Below are 26,918 nucleotides of genomic sequence, written 5' to 3'. Positions count from 1 at the left end.
CTACACTATTCCATGTATTCAAATCTGCCTTTAAGATCAGAGGCAGAGACATCCCCCTCCCCTTAGAACATCTAGCCTGACGAAGAATTTTCGAAGTTTGCGCACTTCGTGTTATTTTGGTTATGGTGTTACATGGCTCTTATTTTTGACCAAGGGGTTAACAGGAAAAGCTCTCCATTTGGATTAAGATGAAACTTTCTTGAATGGTTTCCTGTTGCAAAAGCTGCAAACCATGCACGCTTTGTCCATGAAAACACCTACCGCTAGAATCAACTGGCTTCAACACAATGCAAGGCACACAACAACTAGGTGTTTGCTGAGATGGTTCAGGTATAAGCTTTCCAATGTACTTAAAAAAACAGGCACTACACCTGGGAGCACAAGACTTACTTGTAAGGAAGACAATATAACTCCATGGGACATCTCGAGAAAAGATTCCATCTGAAAAAACAGAGGGAACATCATCTCAAAAGGGCAATGGAACCTGGTAGCAGGGGGGCAGAGCACAGAATGGAGCTGAATGTCTCATACCTCGCAGCATGAAGGTCTCCACTAAGATCCAGAGGCCATTCACCGCCACCAGAGTATCTAAAACACAGATGGGGGGGTGGGGAAGCAGTTCGCCTTTCAAGCAAAAGCACAACAACTGAGTCATCAAGGGGATCATTCACATGCATGGAACTGGTTACAACATTAGGCATCAGATTCTTCCCCCATGAGAACCAAAAATTACCACTGATTCCCTACATTATCAGCTGATTCTCACTGTATTTGATTAGTCTCTTTCTGGCTCTGGAAAGTTCCCAGCTTAGTCATGCTACTTCTGAATGGCAATCCAGAAGGTAATGTTGCTATTGAGTTATAAACACAGAGGTATTTGAAGACCTTTCCCCTATTACTTTGGCATCAATCTGAATCACAGTTAAAGATTGACTTAAGGAGAAAATACTGAATACACACACTACCTGTTCCCCCTTGGACAAGTGGCACTGGCAGTTTTTCATGCCTAGCAAACTTCAAGAGAGCTCCATCTTAAACTGGCCTACTTGCATTTACTGCAGCAGTTGCTTTTTAAAAATAAAAGCACAACATTGAGTCATGCCCTTTCGCAGGTCCCTCCAGCGACAGCAAGATCTGGATCTTACATGGTCTTGGATGATACTGCTTGATGCTATTAAGCAACCAAATTTGTGAACCATGGCGGCTAAGCAGACTCAGGCACTGGAAATTTAGATCAGACAACTTACACATGGTGTACTGGAAGGTTCGGGAATTCACCAGTATGTTAATGCCTGTTGAAAGGAGCGATATGTACGTTAATAGGAGGAAGTTTAAAATCTTAATTTTAGACCCTCTCTGTTCCCACTATGCACTAGAACAGCACCACCAAGAGAAAAAGCTCTACAGAAACCACCTGAATTGTTACACACACAAACACAAGCAGTTGCTCCAAACACAAGTCCACAAAGATCTAAAAGCCACAATTCCATACACTTAGAATCATAGAGTTGGAAGGGACCACCAGGGTCATCTAGCCCAATGCCCTGCACAATGCAGGAAATTCACAACTACCTTCCCCCCCAACACCCCCAGTGACCCCTACTCCATGCCCAGAAGATGGCCAAAATGCCCTCCTACTCATCACCTGCTTAAGGTCATAGAATCAGCATTGCTGACAGATGGCCATCTAACCTCTTCTTAAAAACCTCCAGGGAAGGAGAGCTTACCACCTCCCAAGGAAGCCTGTTCCACTGAGGAACCGCTCTGTTAGAAAATCGTTTGCACAGAAGACACAAGCCTGATCAAAAATATAAAACTCACCCAAGAAGAGAACAAAGGCAGGTCAGTGCAGTTGCAGGCTCTCTACTCTGTTCTAATCACAGTCTATCTTCCCTCCCTCCCCACCCCCCAACTACACTGTGCTTTGGCCATTGAAATATCAAGTTGCTCCAGGATGTTGAGAAAACAGCCCATGGAAAACTAGCTCTATGAGGACTTTGGTAATGCTCAACTGTGTTTAGGCAATGCTTTCTTCACCATTTGCTTTACCGACCTTTCCTTTCCCTGTAAGTGAATTGATGGGTGCCTACCACAAGCAACGGAGAGTTTACTTGTGTTTAAATGCATCAGGGCAGCCTGTGTTTGAAACAGAGCCCTTCTGCACATAGCCTACCAAAGAAGCAAACCATTTCCACTGCTTTGTACATTCATATTTGCAGAGAGAGAAAGATTGCTCTCTGAAGACAAGTGTTTTGGCATACACATGGAGCCTTCAACTGCATTGACTCAGAACGTCACCTTTAAAAATGAGGAATGCTGTTCGTGGAAGGTCATCAAACCAGTGTTCGCGATTCCTTTTTGCCTGGAAACAGACCACAAATCAGTGTTGAGGGCCAAACTACTTGCATGGATTAGCAAAAGAGAACAAGATCTCTCCTCTTCCAGGAGTTCTTGTTTCTCCCCAATGCATCCTTTTGTTTGTTAGAATTTCATATGCCCTTCTCCTCCCCAATCGAGTCTGCCCCTTGCTCCCATTTAACTCCTCCAAAGAACCATTTTTAAAAAATCCTTACCTTCCATTTTAAACCAACAACTTCATAGAAATTGTACATATCCTTTAGACTGAAAAAGAAGAAGAGTTGGCTTTTATATGCTGACTTTCTCTACCACTCAAGGGAGAATCAAACCAGCTTACAATCACCTTCCTTTCCCCTCCCTACAACAGACACCCTGTGAATTAGGTGGGGCTGAGAGAATGTGACTAGTCCAAAGACACCAAGCTGGATTTGTGGGTAAGAGTGGGGGAACAAATCCAGTTCACCAGATTAGCCTCCGCCACTCATGTGGAGGAGTGGGGAATCAAACCCGGTTCTCCAGATCAGACTCCACCGCTCCAAACCACCACTCTCAACCACTACACCACTTCATGGAGTTCTATCAGAACTGGGTTTAAGCACATCACTTGGAGTACCACTTATGCCTACACACTCCCCCTTTCCAACCCCCACCCCAGGGGAAGATGAGATCAAGTTCTCACCTGACTAAAGGGGTATTGCTTTGACTCAGCGCTTTGAAAGTAAGGTAACGATCTCTGGAGCTCATCCGAGGTTTATAAAATCGCATCAGCCCATCAAACTGCTTGAAGGAGATTCCCGAAGGTCTCTAGAAAAAGACAAGGATTTCCCTAAGATGAAACATGATGTAAAGAAACCATATAGGCTACCACAGAAATGTGTCAACCTTCATTACCATTCTGCAACCCAGGGCAGAAACTGCTGGGTAATTGCCAAAGACCTCCACAATCATAATCAAACCTGGATAGAAATTTCCTGTACTATGAAAGCCAGAAAAATAAATATTCTGGATTGTTTAATCAATATGAAGGGCACGTCTATCTGACAGAAGGAGGAAAAATAGTAGGGTTCTTCAGTCACTGAATACACTAAAAGGGTACCTGCATTACTAATCACACAGAGAAAAACCCACTGTTGACCACTCCAATAAGGAAGACACGGGAAAGTGACATGCCGAGAAGCTGACTGGTACAAACAAGGGACTTGCTGGTAAAGTCAGCTGCCACTGAGGCAGAGGTGCAGCAGCGTCAGACATGAGGTTGATGAGCGCTTTCTTACTGGAGACGAAGTACTGGAAGAAAATTTCTCCTGAATCAAAGATTTTTAAGTGCAACCAATCTGCTTACGTTGCTAATGCTGGACTTTTATTAAACACAAGGCCCGCTAGGGAACCACAGAGCTTAATACCGCATTGCAAGCATGTATGGAATGAACACAGCTACCCTGTCGTTTGATCCAATGCTCTCTCCTTTCTTTATCCCCCCCACCTCGTCGAGCTATCGTAGCTGACTATTCCGGGGCTTAAAAGGGAGAGACAGTGTAGTCTCAGAACTATTCCAGACCCACAGGGTGGCCGCATGAACATCTCTTCTGGCTTACAGAAACCACCTGTGCAGCCACCATAGCACCTGTTCTGGTTTTTCTTCTACATATGAGCAACAGCAGGGGACTATGCATGCTGTCTGGCCCAGCCTTGGAGAGACAGGCAGAAGGGGAGGGTCACTTAATGCTCCTTGTGATTCGCACAACTTCCACTGGATTTACTGCAGGGGCCGATTACTTAATGTGTGCTTCTATTGTGCGGCCCTCTTAATCTACCTATCTGGTACATCTTTATGTACCGCTCTCCATCTGCTCGACACTGTTCAGCTCTCCTTTACACACTTGGATACCCAGTATTAAGGGATTTGGAGTGTGATGTACAAACAGAGCTCTGGACAAACAGGGGGCTTCAGGCGTATACAACAGCATTCCCAAATAGTGACAGCAGGTTTGCTCATGCCAAGACCCTGCATGCAATTTGAGTGCCGGTTTCTTGAAACACCCGAAGCTCGTGAGAACTGCTGTGTTTCACCAGAACGTCAATGACCTGTTACCAGGGACAAGGCACGGCTAAACCCTGCATCTGTGCATGCAAATACTCTCAGAGGATCATACCCGTTTGCTGACAAGCAGCTGATAGGCGTGTTGTATGGCTGTGCGCTTGTGAAGCAGCAGCGACTTGAACTTCATCTTTTCAATATCGTTGAAGGTATCAAACACGACGGCAAGTAGCTAAAGCAGTGAGAAAAGTAAGAAGTGTCTGACTCTTGTCTCTGCCACTGGCAATTTCCAGTTGTACGCGGTATCAAGATGGCGGAGCAAGGGAAAGGATATTTTTGCCATTTAGCAGTGCTGAGAAGTTGACCAGCGCAAGAGATGCTGCAAGCATAGGGCAAAAGAACAGAAATCACCGGGGACATGCTTTGAAGCCAGGCCTGTTCTGAAGGAAGTTATGCATACTCCGATTCCAAGGCAGCAGGCTCAGGGGAGGAGTAGCAGACTGCAAGAAACAGGCCCGCCTGCCTGCAGTGTCACCCTTCCATAGCTCAAGCGGCAGTGGCATTGGCAGCTTCTTCCATTGCTGTCCACCCGCAATGCTGTGGTGGTGACAACTCCTGTCCATCCAACCTGCCCATCTATCCTCCTCCCCACTGCTTGGCAGTGAAGGGGTGGCGGGGGCAGCAGCTCTAGCTGTTGAACACATGAAGTTGCCTTCTACTGAATCAGACCCTTGGTCCATCAAAGTCAGTATTGTCTACTCAGACCGGCAGTGGCTCTCCAGGGTCTCAGGCTGAGGTCTTTCACATCACCTACTTGCCTAGTCCCTTTAACTGGAGATGCCGGGGATTGAACCTGGGACCTTCTGCATGCCAAGCAGATGCTCTACTACTGAGCCACGGCCCCTCCCTTGTTGCTCCTGCTCTCCACCCACCTGCTGGCTGGAGCAGACAGTGGTAGTGGCTGCTGCTCCTTCCCACACACAGTGCTGCCACCTGGAGGGTGGCTTCTTCACCCTGCCTGTCAACCTCCAGGAGAGGCAGTGGGGAGCTGCTTCAAGACACAAGGGTCCTTCTCTTCTCCACCGACGGTAAGTTTATCCCTCTATTCTGGTGGGATTTACCCCCTCTACACCTCTATTTTCAGATTATTCTGCATACCTGGGTGGACCCCCTTCTCCTTTCTCTCTCTATGGTCCTGATCTGTGGATTTAAGTATCCGCAAATGGGGCCGTCTGGAAAATTAGATATACTGGAACCTCCTGACTCAAAGGCAGAAAGCCTCTCACTGTCAAATGCTACACAGCAGTCAACAGAGTTGTTGTTGTCTGCAGACCATCTCTATGGCTCTCCTATGGCACCCTGTTAGAAAACAAGATTCTGGACTAGATGCATCATTTGTCTGATCCAGCACACTGGGGAGCTTTGAAGCTGCAGCCCAGTGACTTACCAAATTCATAATAAAATATAGCTCAATGGAAAGGTACACAATAAAGAAGACACAGGACCAAGGATTTCGGGAATACGATGGCATCATCACATCAGGGAAACTGCACCCAAAAAGAGAGGGGGACGTTAGTTAGCATCAGACATGATATCCACACATTTTCACTAACTACTTAGGGTAGGAAGTTCTCTGGTTCTCTCCCCATAGGCAAGGGTGTTTTATATCATTTTAGCTGCAATCCTGTGTTTACTTACAGGCAAACCAAGCTTAATCCAATAGGATTTGCTTTCGACTAAACAGGCTGAGGGGCTGGACAGTTTAAAAGATTCACTTTTAGTGCCCCCCTTTCCCCAGTGATTCATCATGGAAACTTTTCTCAAGCAAAAGAGCTTACTTTGCAGTAGTCAGAAGAACAAAGAGATTCACAAGGCTGTTCTCCAAGGTGTTGAAATACTGCAAGGCAAAAGCATCTGTGAGACAGCAAAGCCGTTGCCAATTGTCACCCACTGTGAACTGCAGCAACACACAACTGTCTTTGCAGCTTACTGCTTGCTAGTTTTATATTCTAGAATTCTAAAGACACTGCATTTGCATTCATTCCCACCCACTGGGCTTGGCTTTTGCATCACACTGCAGGGAAATTCCCTTCACAAGAGAAGGTTCAGCAGCCGGGGCCACTGTGTCCTTCCCCTGATCAGAAGTGCCTCTGGCAGCAAAAACTACTATTGCTACTACTACCTAGCCAGAGGCAAGAGAAGGGGTGCAAGACAGGCCTATTCTCACACTCTCTGCACTGACTGGACAGTGGCCAAGAGTCAGAGGAAGATGCTACTTTAAAGTTATCCACATTATGCTTTTAAAGGGGCCTCCAATAGTAGATATTCAAAAATTTAGGGTTTACTTACAGGGTCCAATTTGTTCGGAGAGAACAAATAAAAACCTAGAGAGATGGGGGGGGGGAGAGAAGGAGGGGGAAAACAAATTTTGAGCAACAAAATTATTAAAAGCCCTCCTTTCCAGAAAGGGGACCGCTCGGTTTAAATCGGTGTAATGTCAGGCAGAAGCAATGAGGAACTGTAGCTGTACGGTCTCCTCTGCATCGGATCTGGCTGGACAACAGGCCAAGCAATTTTTGGCTTCGTAGACTGGTCACATCCCATCTTCACCCCCCGTACTCAGTTCAAACCTGTTTTAATCCTGGCAAATATTTTATCTGGCATATTAGCCGCAAATAAAATTTATTTATAATCCTGGCAAATGCCTAACACTGTGCAAAGGCTGTTCAGAAGTGCACACCTTCCTCTGAGGGACAACTAAAGAAACTCACAAACTTAACCCAATTCCATTCTACTTGGGGTCACAATTTTTTCAGCCTTCTGCACACAGGTATATACTTCATGCAGGTTTTCCAGATATTTTTCCCTGCTTTGCTTTTTTACAGAATGCATAGAAGGAAAGAGGCATCCTGGAATTGTGGAGGAGAGGCTACAAACAGGAGCAGAAGCATATACTTTTTAGCTTTTATATAATATGTTTTGAGCATCCAAAGCAAAATTATTTCAGACACTTCATCTCGGTCACACCATTTAATGTAAATGTGATTTAGAGAGATGTCTGTGCTTCTGGTCCACCCAGGCTGTACCAGATACAGTTTTTGCTTGCTTGACGAAAATTTATGGCTGTTGCAAAATAGTAGACTCAAAATATTCACACACAGGAAGCTCCAAAGTTACATACCGAGAATGGCAAAGATGACCATGAAGAAAAGTAAGAGGAGAAGAATGTCAATGAATGGCGGGAGAGACTGGAAGATCTGTCGTAGGTTTCTGAAAGAAAACATTTATTATTAATTATCTGAAGGGACACTTTGTCCGTTACGATCATGTGAAGCTGTTTATCTCCGAGTCAGACCACTGGTCCATCTAGTCAAATATTGCCAGCTATGACTGGCAGCAGCTCTGCAGGTTCTCAAGCAAAGCACTTTCTCAACGCCTGCTAGCTGGGATCCTTTTCAAATAGAGATATGAGGGACCTAACCTGGAACCTTCTTGCATGCAAAGCAGGGCTTGGATCCAGACCAGAAATGTCTGAGGTGTAAAACTTTCTGCCCATGAAGAATGACTTTTCCACCTCCCTTCATCCGTGGAAGCCCAAAAAAACCCCTCCCAATCCTGTTCTGGGGAGAGGGGACTCCCAGGAAAAGATTTTCATTGGGTATTTCAGCTTGCTGCAGAAAGGGGAGGGAAGTCCTTGGCCGAAAGTGCTTGTGCTTATAGAAATGTTAGCCTGGATCCAACCCCAAATGCTTTATCACTGAACCACAGTCCCTGTCCTAGCCAACACCCATGTTTCATATACCCTAACCAAATCAGATCATTTATTTATTGAGTGCTTGCGTATGTCATCTGCAAGCCAAAACAGGCAGCTAACAATAAAGATAAATTACAGAACATTAATTTTTTTTAATTTAGCTGTAAAAATATCAGGTACACTAAAACAGCTGCTGCTCCACAGTCAACCAATTCAGCTTAAACCCCTTTCCAAACAGGAATGTCTTCCACTAGCTGCTCTAACCTAGTATTCCCTGCTGTTACTGCTAGCTGGTCTCTTTCTCTAAGCCTTTCCTAAGACCTGCTATCAGATATCTTTTTGCTGAAGTTTTGGGCCTTATGCATGCAAACCACATGTGCTAACACTGAGCCATGGCCCCTCCCATGTCCCTTAAGATCACCTATCCTAACAAGCCTCTAGCACGGTGGCCATTATCACTCAAACTCCATCATGTGATAAAAAGAACTAATGCCATCTCCTTGTCTAGGGAAGCTCATCGAAACTCCTTTAGGAGGGTAATGAAGTGGCCAACACTGTTTACCTGAGTGCGAGCATGTTGAGCCTCATATACACAAAATGGGTTTGTGAAAAGATCTTTGTTTCCCCCCTCCTTCCTATTATTCCAAAAGTATGTTGTCTCTACCACATGTTGCCCTTGTGTTTGTCTTACAAATCTTCTCCCAACACAGAGTTTCCTGCCACCAAATGCCAAAGTTTAAGCCTCCCCCGACTGCAAGAATGCCCCTTCCTTTGCCTTTTCTGACATGCTCTGAACACATAAGATTTTTGAAATCAGGCTAGTCTGCTTCCCAAATTATCTTAATACACACTCAATATCAAGAGGAATAGATTTGCTTCCTACTACTTTCATGAAGGGGCAACTGAGACAGAACATGAGTGGTTACGCATAGTGCCCAAAGGCCAGGCAGTCTAGTACCTTCGGACAGCTCCACAGTAACGACAGTCCACCAGGAAGATACAACGCAACGCTCTTGTGATCCGGACATGTGAAGTCTGGCGCACCAACACCACTATTGCCTCGATGAACTGCAGCAACAGCACACAGGTCTGCCGAGGACAGAAGGCACAGAAGAGGACAATCGGCACTTCCGAGGTGCACTGTTGTGGTCTGCCCACAACACACACCCTCATCAGACTAGCAGCACAGGAGCACCGCAGAAATTGTGCCTTGGCTTTAAGGTAACGGGAAGGGAAGTGTGTGAAGCAAGCCATCTTACCAAAATAAATACACAAATAAGGTCGCTTAATGAGTTTAACAATCATAATGGTAATGGAAGGCACATGCAGTGGACTGGTGTATAAGGCAAGCACAGAAATTGGTTGTGGACAGTTTTCACCATCTTGAGCACTCCGGTTTCAATTACGCAACTCAAAGATTAATTTCTAGCCCTTGTGTTTTTGGAGCTTTTGTGCCTTCCAAGTTTGCAGATCTGTAGAAGCCAATGGGCAAGTGGGGAGAGAGGAAGACTGTGCAGAATTTCCAGAAGTCAGAGCTTCAGTGATTTCCATAGTTCTTTGACTTTTCTCATGAGAAGCAGAATAAATTATACAAATGCAACATATATTAATGCGTAAATTTAAATTGCGCAATGCAGAAAAGAATTCTCCTTTTCTCAATGGAAATGTTTAACTTTTCAGAACAGACTGAGCAAAGCCCAAGGCACAACTAATGCAACATTGCCTCCTGGCTGGAGGGCACCATGAAAGAGCATGCCCTTCCCTCAGGGAAGTGTACTCTGAGGATTATCAAGAGAAGAAACAACCATTCTAGAAAGATGAGCCAAACTAACTATTGTGAGTCTATAGTGCAAAGACAGAGATGGTGATCACGCTCTTTGAAAGGGGATTAGACAAATTTATGGAGGGATACAACTGGCAACAGCTATTTGCCATGATAGCTAAATGGAACCTCAGTATACAGAGGCAGTATACCTCTGAGTACCAACCACTGAGAGGCAAACAACAGAGTGAGGACAATTCCCTTTTGCCTGCAGACTTTCTGGAAGGAGCAAGGGGGCTAGTGATTAAAACAGAATGCTAAACTAGATCAACTTTTGAACTAAATGAGTGGGGCTTCTCTTATGTTCTCTAAAAATTTACTCTCTTTGAAATGACGGTCTGCCTTTTTGATAAAAAGCCTTCCTGGCACTTTGCTTTCAAATAATGCTCTCAACTTATCTTGATAACAGATACACTAAACCACCTGTAAAGTTATACAGTGTGTCTGTAATTAGAAGGCAGCAAAGATTATTATCCGTTGGGCATTGTGTGCCTCCCCAGGAAAAGATTAATTGGGGGGCTTTTATAATAGACATGCTATAAAAGTCCAGCTTTAAGAAAGATTTTGCTACCTACTTTGGGAGTCAAAGAAAAGAAAGAGGGGGGGAAAGATGGTGCAGTAAAAAAGATTATTATGTATAACTAGAAGATCCCTACGTGTTTCACATGCTGTTTCGTTAGGGGATGAGCGGGAAAACCGCTCTCTTAGAATGTTCCTGCCATAATAAACTCTGGCTTTTTTAAAATTTGGCCTTCTTTGGGACCCAGACAAAAATGCTATTTATAATACCATGTTATTCATGTTAGCTACCCAGAAGATAAGGCAAAAACATATTTTTGCTACACATTGCTAAAGTCATATAGAAGCAGTGGTGAGATTATCTGGATTTACACAATACACTTAATGCAGACTGAAGAATCATAACTTTAATATACACAGCCACTATTTGTATACTTTTGTATGGCTTTGCATTTTTTAAAGATGTGAGGTTTAAAAAGATAAACAAACTGAACTGAGATGTTAGTTCAAATGGCTCCGATGGAAAGAATCAAAGTGCTGCCTGACAGAAGGTTAAAAATACAAGATGTAGAGAACAGTTGTGCGCACACTGAAACAGTGAATCAGAAACAGCAGCATGAACACGGAGATTAATGAGAATGATCAAATTATAAATGAAGATAGCAAGGAAGGACTGTGGACTGACATTCCTTGAAAATAAGTAGCTAAAAAGCAAAATGGCAGCGGCTCGGGTAAGGTTGTTCGACGGCAGTCAAACACAACCTGCTGTTCTACAGAGTAACCCATTGATGCACAAAGGGTTAGGAAGAATTGCCAAAGCCAATGGCTAACCCCAGTAAGCCACTTTCTACAGTCAAGAAGGAAAGAAAAAGCTCTCTCAGATCATCTCACCAGCCCAACCACGCCCTATAGCAGGGGTGGGGAACCTTTTTTCTGCCAGGGGCCATTTGGATATTTATAACATCATTCGCGGGCCGCACATTCTGGCCCTGCCCCCTTTAACCCCTCCATTGTCGCCACTTCTGCCCCCAGCCCTCTTGTAGTGCAGAGGAAATGCGTTTCTCCATAGCCCAGGTGGGAAAGGGTTAACATAGTTTCCTCGGTGGTCCTAGCAGCTCCATAGCTAATGACTCTTCTGCAAGGGGGAAAGAAGATTCCTTTTCTCGGCAAAACAAACATCCACCTTGAATAGAGGCTATTCCTGGCCGCGGGAGGGGATGGATCACCAGTCTTAGATCCTTCTGAGCTAGAGATCTGCCAGGACCCACAAAGGGCCAGACCAAATGATTTTGTGGGCCTCATACGTTCCCCGGGCCTGACGTTCCCCACCCCTGCCCTATAGAAACAGTCATGGCTCAGACAGCACAGATAGAGTGAGTCTATTCCTTGGGTTCCTGCAACAGGCCAGATCAAGTAGACAAGAGGGTTACCAGCAGTTCACCTTGACCATGGTCCTTTTGTGCTGAATATAGGTGTGGAGGCCCAACCATCTCATTTTCATAGACAGCTCAAACACTACTATTGCCAAGGCAAGCAGCTCCAGGGTTGCATGGATCTGGAATGGGACAAGCAATGGGATTGAATACTCGTTGGTGTTGTTTCACCAACTCAAATCACAAAAAACTTAAAGTTCAGCCTAGGGATGCCAGCCTCCAGGTGGGACTGGGGGATCCCCTGGAATTACAGCTCATCTCCAGACTACAGAGATCAGTTCCCCTGGATAAAATGGATGCTTTTGGAGGGTGGACTCTATGGCATTGTACCCCACTGAGGTCCCTATCTGCCCCAGGCTCCATTCTCAAATCTCCAGGAGTTTCCCAACCTGGATCTGGCAACCCTACCCCCACCCCACCCCTGCTGGTAGCCAAGTGGGACCTGACAACCCTAGTTTAGACAATGGTCCAGCGATATAAGTGGGAGGGGGAGACATGGATAGACTAGCAAAACAGCAAACCATCGTTTCTGAATTCAGACTTTAAGTGCTGTTTTTAAGATCTGAACAGGCGTGTTCAAGAATACTCAGCAATATTCCAGCCAGAGCAGCTATATTAGGAGACATTTTTTAAAATCTCCTCACAGATTCAGGGTAGCTGAAAGGCCTACCCTGAAATATTCACAGTTGATCGTTTCAGAGGGTAACCATGTCGGTCTGCAGTTGAACAGCTAGATTAAAGTCCAGTAGGACCTTAGAGACCAAAAGAATTTTTGGGTATAAGCTTTTAAGAGTTAAAGCACCTGAGAGTTTTGAAACTCGAAAGATTATACCCAAAAAATCACGTTGGTCTCTAAGGTGCTACTGGCCTCAAATATCATAGTTGATAGCATCTCTTGGCATTGGGAGGAAGCCAAGATGTCTGAATACTTCTGGCCTTGTGGAAAATAACAGAGCCTAAACTCCTGTGTGTTTTGAGATTCCTCTCTGGAACAAAGTGACTTGTCTGAGAACCTAACAGAATTGAGATTGTGCGCTTGTTTGTTTTTGTTACCTCTTCCTTGAAAAAGAGGGGAAAGTTGGATCCTGAACTCAGAGGGACTTTAGCTGCTTGACCATGTTTATATATTTTTGAAACTGCCATACCTTGCTTTTAATTAAAAAAACATAAATAGGCATTGGTTCTTGTAGGCTATCTGGGCTGTGTGACAGTGGTCTTGGTATTTTCTTTCCTGACGTTTCGTCAGCAGCTGTGGCAGGCATCTTCAGAGGAGTAACACTGAAGGACAGTCCTTCAGTGTTACTCCTCTGAAGATGCCTGCCACAGCTGCTGGCAAAACATTAGGAAAGAAAATACCAAGACCACAGTCACACAGCCCGGATAGCCTACAAGAACCGATGAACTCTGACCGTGAAAGCCTTCGACAGAAATAGGAATGATGCTTGAAGAAGAAGAGTTGGTTTTTATATGCTGACTTTCTCTCCCACTTAAGGAAGATTCAAACCAGCTTACAATCACCTTCCCTTCCCCATAACCGACACCTTGTGAGGTAGGTGGGGCTGAGAGAGCTCTCAGAGCTGTGACTAGCCCAAGGTCACCCAGCAGGCTTCATGTATAGGAGTGGGGAAACCAACCCGGTTCACCAGATTAGCATCTGCCATTCTTGCGGAAGAGTGGGGAATCAAACCTGTTTCTCCAGATTAGAGTCCACCGCTCCAAACTACCACTCTTAACCACTACACCACGCTGCATGGTGTAGCGGTTAAGAGCCAGTGTGGTGTAGTGGTGAACAGCGGTGGTCTGGAGCGGTGGACTCTGATCTGGAGAACCGGGTTTGATTCCCCACTCCTCCACATGAGCTGCAAAGGCTAATCTGGTGAACTGGATTTGTTTCCCCACTCCTACACATGAAGCCAGCTGGGTGACCTTGGGCTAGTCACAACTCTGATAGCGCTCTCTCAGCCCCACCTACTTCACTGGGTGTCTGTTGTGGGGAGGGGGAGATAAGGGGATTGTAAGCTGGTTTGAGTCTCCTTTAAGTGGTAGAGAAGTCGGCATATAAAAAACCAACTCTTCTCTCAGAGTATCCAATTATTTTACCATATGAGAAAATGTCCACAATGGACATCTCTTCTTTTAGCGGACTGGTGGCTTTCAGCCTGTTCAGATAATGGGACACAGGGCTTGCCTGAATGTCTTTAGTCCTAATGGTTTCAGCCTCCGCTAAAAGAGCAAGCCTGTGAACCCGGCCCTCAACTATTTTGGAAAATATTCCTCTCAGCTCCATTAACCTACCTATCCCATGACATTAGCCACACCTTCCATCCTTCTGCCCGTGTCCCCCTAGGCCTAGAGACCCCCCATTCTTTCTTTTCCAAAGGTACGTACGTAGATGCCGAGGCGAAGCATGGGCACTGCGGGCGCCTCGCAGAGGGACAGCAGCAGCAGCAGTAGCGCCGTGGTCAGCTCCATTAGGTAGAAGAGATGGTTGTGCACAAAGAGGTAGGCTGCAAGTGCTTTGGCATCCTTGGGGTGCGTGAAGAATTTGTCGTTGTTTTCTCCTTCCTAACATTAAAAAAACCAAAGAAACCCAAAACACGCAGGCATGTGAATGACAGGCAGCTCCAGTTACTTCCTTTATTCCTTCTGTTGAGAAGTTACCTGACTTTTTGTTTCACAAACCAGTAACAGACTCCTGAGGGGGAAATAGAGAGTTTCATCCAGGAGCTGCTCAGTTCCTGCCCTCCTCTGTGCTTGAGGCACTGAAAACGCTTTTGTCTGGGGAGGAGGGGGGGAGGACTATGACTCACTTGATCCATATCTTGTGAGATTTTTAGTGCTCTTTATTGTAATCAGTGGGGGTTACCGCACTTGTATTCCCAGCGATGTATTAAGAGTTTGAAAACGTTATAAAAAATACTGTTCGCACTTTCTATGTATTCCCACCGATGTATTAAGAGTTTGAAAACATTATGAAAAATACTGTTCGCACTTTGTTTGGCCCCTTTAGCTGTGAAGACGTCTTCCAACCATTTATAAGCTGTGGTATCCAAAAAACCCTTTTAAAGCGATGCTTTTTATAACATTTTCAAACTCTTAATACATCACTGGGAATATAAAGTGTGGTAACCCCCTCTGTTCAGCAATGCTTTCATTTTAAGCTGCTTTGGGTCCTGCTTGCTTGCGGGAGACAGGCAGAGAAAAAGCCTTTTAAAATAAATCAATAAAATAAATTTAGGGTATGAGACGGTCAGTGCCATCTTAAGCCAAATTATTTTTACTTATTTACTTTATTTATATCTTGCCTTTCACCCTAATGGGGACCCAAAACGGCTTACATCATTCTCCTCTCCTCTGCTTTATCCTCACAACCCTGTGAGGAAGGTTAGACGGAGGGTGTGTGAACACATGAAGCTGCCTTATACTGAATCAGACCCTTGGTCCATCAAAGTCAGTATTGTCTACTCAGACTGGCAGCGGCTCTCCAGGGTCTCGGGCAGAGGTCTTTCACATCACCTACTTGCCTAGTCCCTTTAACTGGAGATGCCAGGGATTGAACCTGGGACCTTCTGCATGCCAAGCAGACGCTCTACCACTGAGCCATGGCCCCTCCCCGCGGACTGGCCCGTGGTCACCCAGCAAGCTTCCATGGCATGAGTGGGGATTCAAACCTGGGCCTCCCAGATCCCAGTCCGACACCACCACATCACCCTGCCGTGAGTCCATTAACTTCAACAGACTCTGCTTAGGAAGGCACCAAATGTCTCATTCTAATATACTCTCATGAAAAGTACAGGCGAAAAGACAAAAATGAGTCTGATCCTCCCACAATCACTAGAGAGGCGATGATATTTGGTAAGCTGCCTTTATTTTGTAAGCTGCCTCAAGCAGGTTCTCCAGAGAGGCGCCGTAGAAGTTTTCTAAAGAATAAACAAACCTGAATTTGTAGCCTACTTCTCTATAACTGCCTCCTTAAACCAGCATTATTTGGAACTTTAAGTGTGTATATTAAGTTTATAGTTATATGTTAAGAATTATGTTTTAGGATATATGACACACACAACATGACTAGGGTTGCCAAACTCCAGGTACTAGCTGGAGATCTCCTGCTATTACAACTGATCTCCAGCTGATAGAGATCAGCTCACCTGGAGAAAATGGCCGCTTTGGCTATTGGACTCTATGGCATTGAAGTCCCTCCCCTCCCCAAACCCTGCCCTCCTCAGGCTCCACCCCAAAAACCTCCTGCTGGTGGCCACCCTAAACATGACCCAGACGTTTTCCTTGCTGAAATAGAGAAAAACATATCCTTTTGCTAAAAGTAGCCTGCAATTCAAATGTTTGTGTGACATAAACTCCCAGCTAACAACACAATTTTACATCACCTTCTTTCCCTGGCAGTGTTGCTTCGATAGCGTAAATGAGAGCGCTCACCTGGAGGTAGATGGCTGCCTCTTGGTAGTTCATTTCCCAGTTGTGCCGGGCATTGCTCTGTTGAGGGTAGCAGCCTCCAGCAGCTGGACTGGAGACATCATTGATCAAGTCGTAGCTGCCTCCATCTGTGTGAAAGGGAAAGAAGAAGCCGGAGAGAAAGCCTCATTAATCTTCAGTCTGCTGAAGCTGAGCTTAAATGCCCCATCAGTGAACTGACGGCATATTCTTCCTCCATTACCCCCACCTCCATTTAGAATATTAATTTGCCGCCTCTCTGATAAAGATGCCCAAGGCGGCTTACGGTAGAGCTGATAAACAAAAAGAACCATAAAAACCGACAATAACAAATCACTGAAAGGCTAAAAAAATAGTAGCAGAGACCTAACAGCAAAATTACAACAATAAATGTAAAGAGCAAGTGCACAATTAACTAATAGCCAGTGTGGTGTACGGGTTAAGAGCAGTAGTTTGGAGGGGTGGACTCTGATCTGGAGAACCGGGTTTGATTCCCCACTCCTCCACGTGAGCGGCGGAGGCTAATCTGGTGAACTGGATTTGTTTCTCCACTCCTACACATGAAGATGCCCTGACCTGGATGGCCCAGGCTAGCCTGATCTCGTCAGATCTCAGAAGCGAAGCAGCGTCAGCCCTGGTTAATATTTGGATGGGAGACCACCAAGGAAGACCAGGGTTGCTGTGCAGAGGAAGGCACTGGCAAACCACCTCTGTTAGTCTCTTGCCATGAAAACCCTAAAAAAAAGGGGGTCGCCATAAGTCGGCTGCAACTTGATGGTACTTTACATACACACACATGAAGACAGGTGGGTGACCTTGGGCTAGTCGCACTCTCTCAGCCCCACCTACCTCACAGGGTGTCTGTTGTGGAAAGGGGGAAGGAAAGTGATTGTAAGCCGCTTTGATTCTTCCTTAAGTGGTAGAGAAAGTCGGCATATAAAAACCAACTCTTCTTCTACTACCTATACCCTGGGAAACTGGGCCTTCTGGACTCTTTGAAATAACCTCACGCCCTTCCGCTGTTTGTTTATTTACACATTTATCTGCTAACTGAATGTAACACTTCACACAATTGACAAAGTGGGCTATGGATCATGAACTCATGCCACAATAAGCCTTCAAGACACAATCAGCTTAGCAGCCTAAATAATCCACATGAACCCTAACTTGTCAGAGCTCAGAAGCTAAGTAGGGTTGGCCGTGATCAACACTTGGATGGACACCACCAAGGAAATCTGCCGAGGAATACAATGGCAAACCCCATTTGCTTATCTTTTGCCTTGGAAAACACCATGAGGTAGAACTTTATGAGGTCACCGTGAGTTGAGACTTGATGGCACTTCATCAATTATTAATTATTACGTCTTCAAGGTGCCACAAGGCTCTGCTGTAGCGGATATAGTTTCCAGGATCAACCGCTGTGACTATGGTAAAAAGGGCAAAAAGTCAGCAGAATACCACACAGCGTTTGGACATCTGGGTATTCTGGGAAGTGCCAATATCAGCAAGTACCTGGCGCCAGATCCCTGCACCAATGCATTTTTAACGTAAAGGGTGGGGGAAACAGTCAAAGAAATAGGCTCAAGATGTCCCAACCTGCCCAGAAAATGCAAGGTCTTCCAGTAAGTACAAAGGTCAATTCTTGATTGTTCTCTTTGATGGCAGCTATTCACTTAACACTTTTATGCTGGCAGGAACTCATAGCCCTTAGTAACATTTGGACCTTAGATAGCAACTGAGGTGCAGCTGTATTCTTACCATGCGTTCCACCAAGGATTTTCAATCAATTTCATTACAGTTACTCCTCTGGATGCCAGGCGTTTGCCCAAAAGCATTGTCTGTGCTGCAAAGAAGCTAATTCGACAACCGTGAAAGAACCCCTTTCAGACACCTGCCTTTCATTCCTTCACCGCCTCCACTACTTCAGGAGCGGTCATTAAAGTTTGCAAGAGCAAAAACAAAACACTACAAGACTGTCCCAAATAAGAAAACAGGTACAACACCACCATCATCACCGTATGATGGAGGAAATACAGCTTTACAAATGGACCTTTTCATAATGCACTTTTATTTTAACAGAGTCCTCCCCCCCAAAAAAAATTACACCCCAATCACTCGTTCCTTAATCAGAAACAAGATCACAAAAGCTTTTACAACAATTGCTATGCAGTTAGGCACGTTTTCCTTGCTTTTCTCCCAAGGAAGGATGCAAAGCCGCTCCGAGTATGGCCTATAAATCAAATAAATCAAATAAACAACAATAATAAAGCAGCTTATGTAAGCACATAAATGCCATCAAGTTACAACGGACTTCTGGTGACCTGTCAGCGAGGGCATGCAATCGAACCCTGGATAGCGAGGTGACTTTCTTTTCACCTCTCCTTCCCGTGGGAAAGAGAAAGGAAGGAAGGGGCAACAGCCAAAGGCTCGAGAAATCTCCATTTCAAAGTGACTTCCTGATTGTAATCCTGCTCTGATCTTAAGGTGTGAATTCTCTCTCTTGGTGTTGGGGAACCTCCAATGTTTTGCATTTCAAAGCTTTTACTTGTAAACATTTCTAGCTTGTGAACTCTATAAGAACGCCCTCCAAATGATTTTGCGCCATTGTAACGTTGTGTTTCATAGATTACTGTACTCTTCCTTTCAAATAAATTCTACTTTAACTCTCTGCAAACGTCTGGAGTAAAGTTGATGATTACTGAGAGGCAACAGAGTCCTAGAATCTGACAGTACGTTACAATCCCAACCTTTTTTGTTTTCGGGTTAGAAGGAGGATTAGGATGTCTGTACCACCCTCGGTGCTGCTCAACGCGGGAGAGGAGCTTCGGCAGACTCCCGCCGATATTGAGGTTGGCCAGGGAGAAGCGACCCCGGAGCAGCGCCCACCCGGGCCTACCGATGTCCCTGGGAGGCTGACGTGGACCCCCCGACTCTCGGGAGCCGGGCAGCGGCAGAGAGCAGCGTCAGAACCAGGAGGCGACTACTACCGAGGACCGCTGGCCGCTTGGTATGGAGAGGGGGAAGGGTGGAAGGAGCCCACGCTCGCTCACACCCCTATCCTCACCGCAGAAGCGGCCACTCTGATACGCGGACAGAACCAGATGCTCGTCCTGCAGAACCGGGACCTGCAGACCCAGCTAGACACCTTGCAGCGGGACCTGGCAGCTGTTCTAGGGGCAGTGAGGGGGCTTGGACAGCCCGTGCAACAACCCCAAATGGACTCGCGGCCCACTACAGGGCCGCTCGTTGTTGGGGAGGCTCTCACGCCCAGACGCCCTACGGCCAGAGACCTGAAGGTATCTTTCGACGGATCCAGCTCACAGTTGTCCCATTTCTTACTCCAAATCTCCGGCTTCATGAAGGACCAGGGGGAGACCTTTGCCTCGGAAGAAGCTCGGGTCAGGTATGTGATCAGCCTGCTGGCGAAGGAGGCGGTGGAGTGGGCTGTGACGGCGGCAGAAACTATGCCTAGGGTTTTGGCATCCCTGGATGAATTCTTGTCCACTCTACGACGCCGGTTCGAGGACCCCCACAGGGGAGAGAAGGCAAAGGTTGCCATGCGTCGTTTGAAGCAGGGAACCCGCTCAGTAAGTGAGTATGCACAGGACTTTTTGTCATGCAAGATACGGGAGTGGAGTGAAGCCACAAAGGTCCAGCACTTCCGCGAAGGGTTGCGGTGGGAAGTGCTGGATGGCTGTTTGACTTTGGGAGACCCAGAGTGGGTGGAGGAGTGGATAAGTTTAGCGGCCCTGGTGGAGAATCGCAAGCTCACCCTCCAGTTCTCCAAGGATCGTCCTTCGAAGACGATCCCTATCCCGCCCGCGAGAGGGGACAACGCAGCAGGCTCCCGGCGAGAGGGAAGACATCGAGGAGTCTACAGTCTCGACAGGGCACGTCGGTTCAGGGAGGGAGCTTGCCTCCAGTGTGGGAAGATGGGCCATTTTGCAGCGAAGTGTACCAGCACGCCGTCAGAAGGGACAAGCAACAGGGCGGCACAAGAGCGGGAGGCGACACCACCTCGGAACCTGGAGCACAGGAGAGCGGAGGGGATGAACGGTCGCCGTGGGGCGGCGGCCCTGCAAGCTGAAACCTCATCGGATCTCCATAACCGTTGTACCCGAGATAGTTTCCGAAGCCCCTCACCGGCAAAAAACGAGGACGGCCTTCTGTGAGGGAACCGGCACGGAGGGCGCCCTCGGAAGAAACCAAACCGGCTCCATGTAGGGTGAGTGAACAGGGAGAAACATTGCTGATACCTGTTGTGTTACGAAACCCCCAAGGGGGGGAACCTGTGGCCGTTGTGGCTATCTTGGCCTCCGGGTGCTCCCGGACCCTAATTGATCAGGCGGTGGTAGAACGTCTGAAAATTGGGACTCGAGAACTGGACCAGCCCTTACATTTCCATCAAATGGATGGGAGTGACCTGCGGGGAGGGCCGGTTCATTTGCACACTCGCAAGATGTGGTTGGGGGTGGGAAACCACTGGGAACAGATCCACTTCACGGTAGTTCCTAAGATTTCCTACCCGGTGGTTCTCGGCATCAACTGGTTGGCGGGGCATAACCCGAGCATTGATTGGGAACAAAGGCGGGTGGTGTTTGGAGCTCCCCAGTGCGAGAAACACAGCCGGGATGACTTACCCGGAGGCGAAGGGGGAAGCGTCGCTGCTTTGGAGGAACCCACGTTGCCCCCAGAATATAGTGACTTTGCAGATGTATTTGAGGGGACAGACTGTGACTTATTGCCCCCTCATCGCACTACGGATTGTGCCATCGAACTGATTAAGGACGTTAAACCGTCCAAGGCCCGAGTTTATTCCATGAGTCCTCAAGAGAAAGCAGTGCTGCGAGAATTTCTGGACAAGAACTTGAAGCGGGGTTTCATACGACCGTCCAAGGCTGCATTTTCTTCTCCCTGCTTCTTCGTGAAGAAGAAAGGTACATCTGATCTCAGACTGTGTGTAGACTATAGGGGACTTAACGCGATTACTGAAACGAATGCCTACCCCCTTCCCTTAATCCCGGACCTCCTGAGTGCGTTGCAGGAGGGTTGTGTTTTCTCGAAAATTGACCTGGCGGAAGCCTACTACAGGGTCCGGATTAAGGAGGGGGATGAAGCTAAGACGGCCTTTTCTTGTTGTTATGGTTTGTTTGAATTTTTAGTCATGCCATTCGGTCTGTCGGGGGGGCCATCGTGCTTCATGCAGTTAATTAATGAGATCCTCCACGATCTCCTATTTAAAGGCATAATAGTTTATTTAGACGATCTCCTTATTTACTCCAAGGACCCCGCAGAACACAGGGAATTGGTGCGGGAGGTGTTGCGCCATTTAAGGGATAATCATTTGTATGCTAAGTTATCAAAATGTGCATTCAATCAGGACCAGTTGTCGTTTCTAGGTTATGTGATATCTCCCCAGGGGTTAATCATGGATCCGGAGAAGGTGCAGGCAGTATTAGAATGGGAACCTCCCAGGACTCGTAAACAGGTTCAGCAGTTCTTGGGGTTTGCTAACTTTTATAGAAGTTTTATTCAGGATTTCGCTCAGATAGCTTTGCCAATTACTGACTTGCTTAAAACCAAAGGGAAGGGGCAAGAGGCCACTTTTGCACAATACCAAGTGCCTTGGACCGCCAGGTGTCAGGCGGCTTTTGAAACTCTTAAAGAGCGCTTTACCTCTGAACCCGAGCTGGCACACCCAGATTGTTCCAGGCCATTCACCTTACAGGTAGATGCCTCAGACAAGGCGATGGGAGGCGCACTCCTTCAGAGGGATGACCAAGGGAGACTTCGACCCTGCGCATATTTTTCTAAGAAGTTCTCTGGCCCTGAACTCAACTGGCCGATTGGGGAAAAGGAGGCCATGGCAATTAAACATGCACTCACGGTTTGGCGACAGTTCCTGGAAGGGGCGGCCGAGCCCTTTGTGGTTTGGACAGATCACCGGAACCTCGAATCGATTTTGGGTCAGCGGAAGCTGTCCGCCGAACAAGTGCGTTGGGCGACCTTTTTCTCTAAGTTTCACTTTACCATCAAACACATGCCCAGGAAAGAAAACTGCTTAGCAGACAGACTGTCTCGCATGCCGCAATATGAGTGTCAGGTTGAGCGGCCGGTGGGTTCTCTTTTCACACGGGAACACCTGGGTTTGACTCCAGAGGGGAATAGTGCAGGAGTTCTGACCAGAGCACAAAGCCGCACGGCGGCACAAGACTCGAGTTCGAGTCCCCCTCGAGAGGTGGTCGCTCCCGCCTCCTCATCCCCAGCAGTCCCCGGAGAACTTCCGACCACAACCTCTGGGGAGGGGGGGGAAATCTCCCAAATAGAGCGAGGGGACCAGGCTGAAGGGCCGGTACCCACCTCCTTGCCGGGGTCGGATGCTGCCATTCCCCGCCTCTGGGCAGTTCCAGAAAGCCTCCCGGAGGTAGTCAAGAAAAAGTGGGGGGAGGCTCTTCAGCGGGAGCGGGAGGAAGAATCTATCCCATCCCAGGTGACGGACAAAAACGGTATCTGTAAGAACAAACATTACGTGCCGAGGAAACTGAGGCGGGAAATATTGGAACGGAGCCACAGTTCAACTATAGGGGGACATTTTGGGTTTGCTAAATCCTTGCACCTAATAAGAAGACAGTTTTGGTGGCCTGGAATGCGCCAAGACATCGAGGTGTTTATCAAATCCTGCCCTGTGTGCGCAACTAGCAAACGTTTGATGGGAAAGCCACCGGGATTACTAAAGCCCCTAGAAACTCCTGAGGCACCCTGGCAAGTGATTGGGATGGACTTCATAACCGACCTCCCGTCCAGTCAGGGGAAGACTGTTCTGTGGGTAATCACGGATCTTTTTTCTAAGCAAGTTCATCTCGTGCCATGCGAAGGGATGCCATCTGCTCACAAACTGGCTCGCTTATTCATACATGCCATATTTAAACTACACGGATTTCCGAGGAGGGTGGTCTCGGATAGGGGCTCGGTGTTCGTGTCTAAGTTCTGGAAAGCGTTCTTAGGGCTTGTAGGAGTGCAGTTGGGTTTGTCATCTGCCTATCACCCCCAGACGGATGGGCAGACCGAAAGGGTTAATGCGGTGATGGAATGTTATTTGCGTTGTTTTGTTAATTATCACCAAGACAATTGGGTTGATCTGCTGCCACTGGCAGAATATGCCTACAATAACTCTGTACACTCTGCAACCGGGGTAAGCCCATTCAAAGCGGTTTATGGGACGGATTTTGGACCCTTAGGGGCTGTACCTACCCCACCAGAAGGCGATCCCCCCGAGGTGTCTAAATGGGCTCACACAGTGAGGAACACTTGGCCCTGGCTTGTAAAAACCTGGAACAGGCTAAAGACAGGTACAAAATTCAAGCAGACAAACACAGAGCACCTCAGTGGTAATTGAGGGTCGGAGAGAAGGTGTATCTCTCCACCAAGAATCTCAGGTCTTTACGCCCGTGCAAAAAATTGAGCCAACGGTTTGTGGGTCCGTTCACTATCTCCCGAGTTATCAATGAGGTTACGGTGGAGTTGGAGCTACCCAAATCCTTACAAGGGGTGCACCCAGTGTTTCACGTGAGTCTGCTAAAACCCTTTCTACAAGCACCAGAATGGCACCCCGAACCCGAAGCGGCAACTCCCATCATGGTGCAGGGTGAACGGCACTTTGAAATCTCCAAGGTGCTCGATTCTCGGAGGCGAAGGGGGCGACTGGAATATCTTGTGCGTTGGAAACATTTAAATTCCAGTCACGATGAGTGGGTGTCCGCTGTTCACGTACAGGCTCCCACCCTTGTAGCGGATTTCCAGCGCCATTACCCTGACCAACCAGGAAATCTGGGTGGGGGGGCCTTTGGGGAGGCGGAGTGTCAGCGAGGGCATGCAACCGAACCCTGGATAGCGAGGTGACTTTCTTTTCACCTCTCCTTCCCGTGGGAAAGAGAAAGGAAGGAAGGGGCAACAGCCAAAGGCTCGAGAAATCTCCATTTCAAAGTGACTTCCTGATTGTAATCCTTAAGGTGTGAATTCTCTCTCTTGGTGTTGGGGAACCTCCAATGCTTTGCATTTCAAAGCTTTTATTTGTAAACATTTCTAGCTTGTGTACTCTATAAGAATGCCCTCCAAATGATTTTGCGCCATTGTAACGTTGTGTTTCATAGATTACTGTACTCTTCCTTTCAAATAAATTCTACTTTAACTCTCTGCAAACGTCTGGAGTAAAGTTGATGATTCCTGAGAGGCAACGGAGTCCTAGAATCTGACATGACCCCAGGAAGGGGCTTTCAAGGCAAGTGATAGCCTTTGTTGGCAGTCCCCCATCCAAGTACCAATCCTGCTTAGCTTCTGAGATCTGACAATATTAGGCTGTTTCATACCAGCTTCCCCCCCTTAAAAACAGCTTAACAAACCCAATTAAAGAAAAAAACAGGAAAATAATACACAGTCTCTTGGGCCTGGTGGCTCAGGACATTTCAGGGCCACAGACAAGTTAAGAGACCTTTGGTTTTTTGGCTTGTGCCGAAAGATTTGTCCTCTGGCCATGCACAGGCTTAAATACTTGCAAACAGGAATGGAAACAGAAGCTCAGCCCAGATGTTCTGCAGCTGGCAGAAATGGCCCACAGACCTCCCTTCCACTGATATAACTGTGTGGACATACCATAGCCACTACCTTACATCAAGGGCTGTTTACAAACTATGCTCTCTCAGCCTCATCCTGCAATATCAGGATAATACTGGTCCTCTTTTCGAGCACATAGTAACGATTACCGAGTGAATGCGTGTGAAACACCATGAATACTCTAAAGTGCTATCTATACTAATAATGTGTATACCCTTGAAAGAGTGGGTTTAAATGAATCGTTGATTGCAAACCAACATATAAAATTGTGAGAATCTAGAGAACAGGCTTTCAGACCACGTCTAGTACTAAAAGTGCTTTATGAACCACATTAGCCAGAGTGGCACAGTGCTCTATTAGGACTAGGGAGATCTGGGTTCAAATCCCCCCATGGCCATAATCCTGAATGTGTGCTCATGGGCCAGCCACTCTTAAACTTCAATATTTATTTTGTATGCAAGAAAGGACCAATCTCTTCCCTTTTCCTTGTGCAGAAATGAAAGTCCATTTTTATTTTTTGGGGAAGCCAGACCTTTAAGGAAGCAGGCATTAGCAGTCACTGACCAACAAAAAGCTAAAGCCTCCCTGAGAGAACTTGGGTAGTAACGCGGGGAGGAGCTACAAGCCAGATGATCGGTTGCACAGATGGCAACGCGGCCCTCGCACCAGCATGACTCATCCCAAGAGCTCCATCCGAGCCAGCTGCCCTGCTTACACAAGGCCTCTGGAATGACAGTTCAGGGAAGCAATCGTTTCCATCCATTGGTAGCGCTGGAAGCTGTTCTGGCGGGCCTCTAACCAGAAACAGAGTTCATACGCTGTCGTAAAAAGAGGAGGAGAAAGCAAATGTTTACTGACTTATGATATTCCGCTGGCTGACGGGCTTCGGAATTCAAGGGAACGTTTCGCACACTGTTCCCTTGATTTAGACTCTGAGCCGCGCCATAAAAACCTGTCCATCTGGCAGAGCCCAAGACACAGCGGAGAACAAGAATGATCCGTGGAGGAGAAACACAAATTATCAGGCAAGGGACGGGTGCAGGATAAGATCCCGTGCAGAAGCCTCCAGCCTTCCGAGAAGCATTTACTCAAGATTTCTAGCCCCCTCGTAGTATTTTATTGAGCCTTTTTATTTTACTAACAGATCAAAATAATTTTTTTATTAAAAGATTTATTAAGGCAAAACCAGCAGCAGGGGACTAAACTTTTTCATTTTTAACCCCCGCTCTATTGCCATGATAATCCTTCCCGTGACAAACAGTTACAGAAACAAGTCCGGGGATAGGAAAGGATATACAAATGAAGTTAGCGAGCTGACATCACTTCATTATGACCAGCTGCCACGATTTAAGCAGCCAAGGTAAACATTAATTTTTCAAACCTCTGCAGAAACAGCGGCCAAAAAAAAAAAAAGTTTTAATGTCTGCCTCCCTGAGGCTGCCATATGGAATGTACTAACTAGACAGCGACAGTCTCTCCCCACCCAGTACAAGAAGGTCAAGCTTGGGTGGGGCTCTCAAAGAGATCACACAATAGGCTTGTAGTCCCTGCTTAGGACAAGCTTTTCTGAACAAAGAGCTAAGAAAAGCACTGGAGTGACATACGGGCCATGCTTCCTGCTCCCGTTTGAAGGCTGTCATTTTGGGTGGTGGGTTTCTGTCTTCCATCTCTACTGGGCAAGGTCTATTTGCCTGCGCCGGTCGCAGCACCAGACAGCTGCCTGCATTAGTCTAGGCTGCACAGGGACTGGGGGACCCCCTTGCTTCGGATCTCCCCCCCCCCCAATACACAAAGGGTTCTCATGGCTTCCAGTGGTGACAGGTCTGCTTCAAAGAAGCCAATCGCTGTATTTGTACAAGCCAAGCAAGCCTACTATGAGTTCCAAACCACTAGACTGCATCACTATTTCTTCAATGCACCAAAATAAGGAGCACT

General features: G+C 46.9%; 1 protein-coding gene across 2 annotated transcripts in view; it reads right to left on the bottom strand.

Annotated features, from left to right (window-relative positions):
- TPCN1 (two pore segment channel 1) overlaps positions 1 to 26,918 on the bottom strand; it is a 50,481-nt gene that overhangs the window by 14,488 nt on the left and 9,075 nt on the right. The window contains exons 2-16 of one of the 2 annotated variants that reach the window (XM_056859336.1): positions 16,359 to 16,483; positions 14,313 to 14,489; positions 11,933 to 12,046; positions 9,109 to 9,239; positions 7,578 to 7,666; positions 6,746 to 6,780; positions 6,235 to 6,293; positions 5,844 to 5,943; positions 4,512 to 4,628; positions 3,038 to 3,162; positions 2,574 to 2,622; positions 2,299 to 2,362; positions 1,248 to 1,292; positions 532 to 588; positions 391 to 441 (exon numbers count right to left, since the gene is read on the bottom strand). In XM_056859336.1, the coding sequence (XP_056715314.1) occupies positions 391 to 441; positions 532 to 588; positions 1,248 to 1,292; positions 2,299 to 2,362; positions 2,574 to 2,622; positions 3,038 to 3,162; positions 4,512 to 4,628; positions 5,844 to 5,943; positions 6,235 to 6,293; positions 6,746 to 6,780; positions 7,578 to 7,666; positions 9,109 to 9,239; positions 11,933 to 12,046; positions 14,313 to 14,489; positions 16,359 to 16,483 (1,338 nt within the window). Of the gene's footprint in view, positions 1 to 390; positions 442 to 531; positions 589 to 1,247; positions 1,293 to 2,298; positions 2,363 to 2,573; positions 2,623 to 3,037; positions 3,163 to 4,511; positions 4,629 to 5,843; positions 5,944 to 6,234; positions 6,294 to 6,745; positions 6,781 to 7,577; positions 7,667 to 9,108; positions 9,240 to 11,921; positions 12,047 to 14,312; positions 14,490 to 16,358; positions 16,484 to 26,918 lie in introns of those variants that run through there. The other variant, XM_056859337.1, reaches the window with a different exon arrangement.

This window comes from Euleptes europaea, chromosome 13 (assembly GCF_029931775.1).
Source record: "Euleptes europaea isolate rEulEur1 chromosome 13, rEulEur1.hap1, whole genome shotgun sequence".
Lineage (NCBI taxonomy): Eukaryota > Metazoa > Chordata > Lepidosauria > Squamata > Sphaerodactylidae > Euleptes > Euleptes europaea.
The sequence above is the reverse complement of the archived record's forward strand: the minus strand, read 5'-3'. Positions and strand labels throughout refer to the sequence as shown.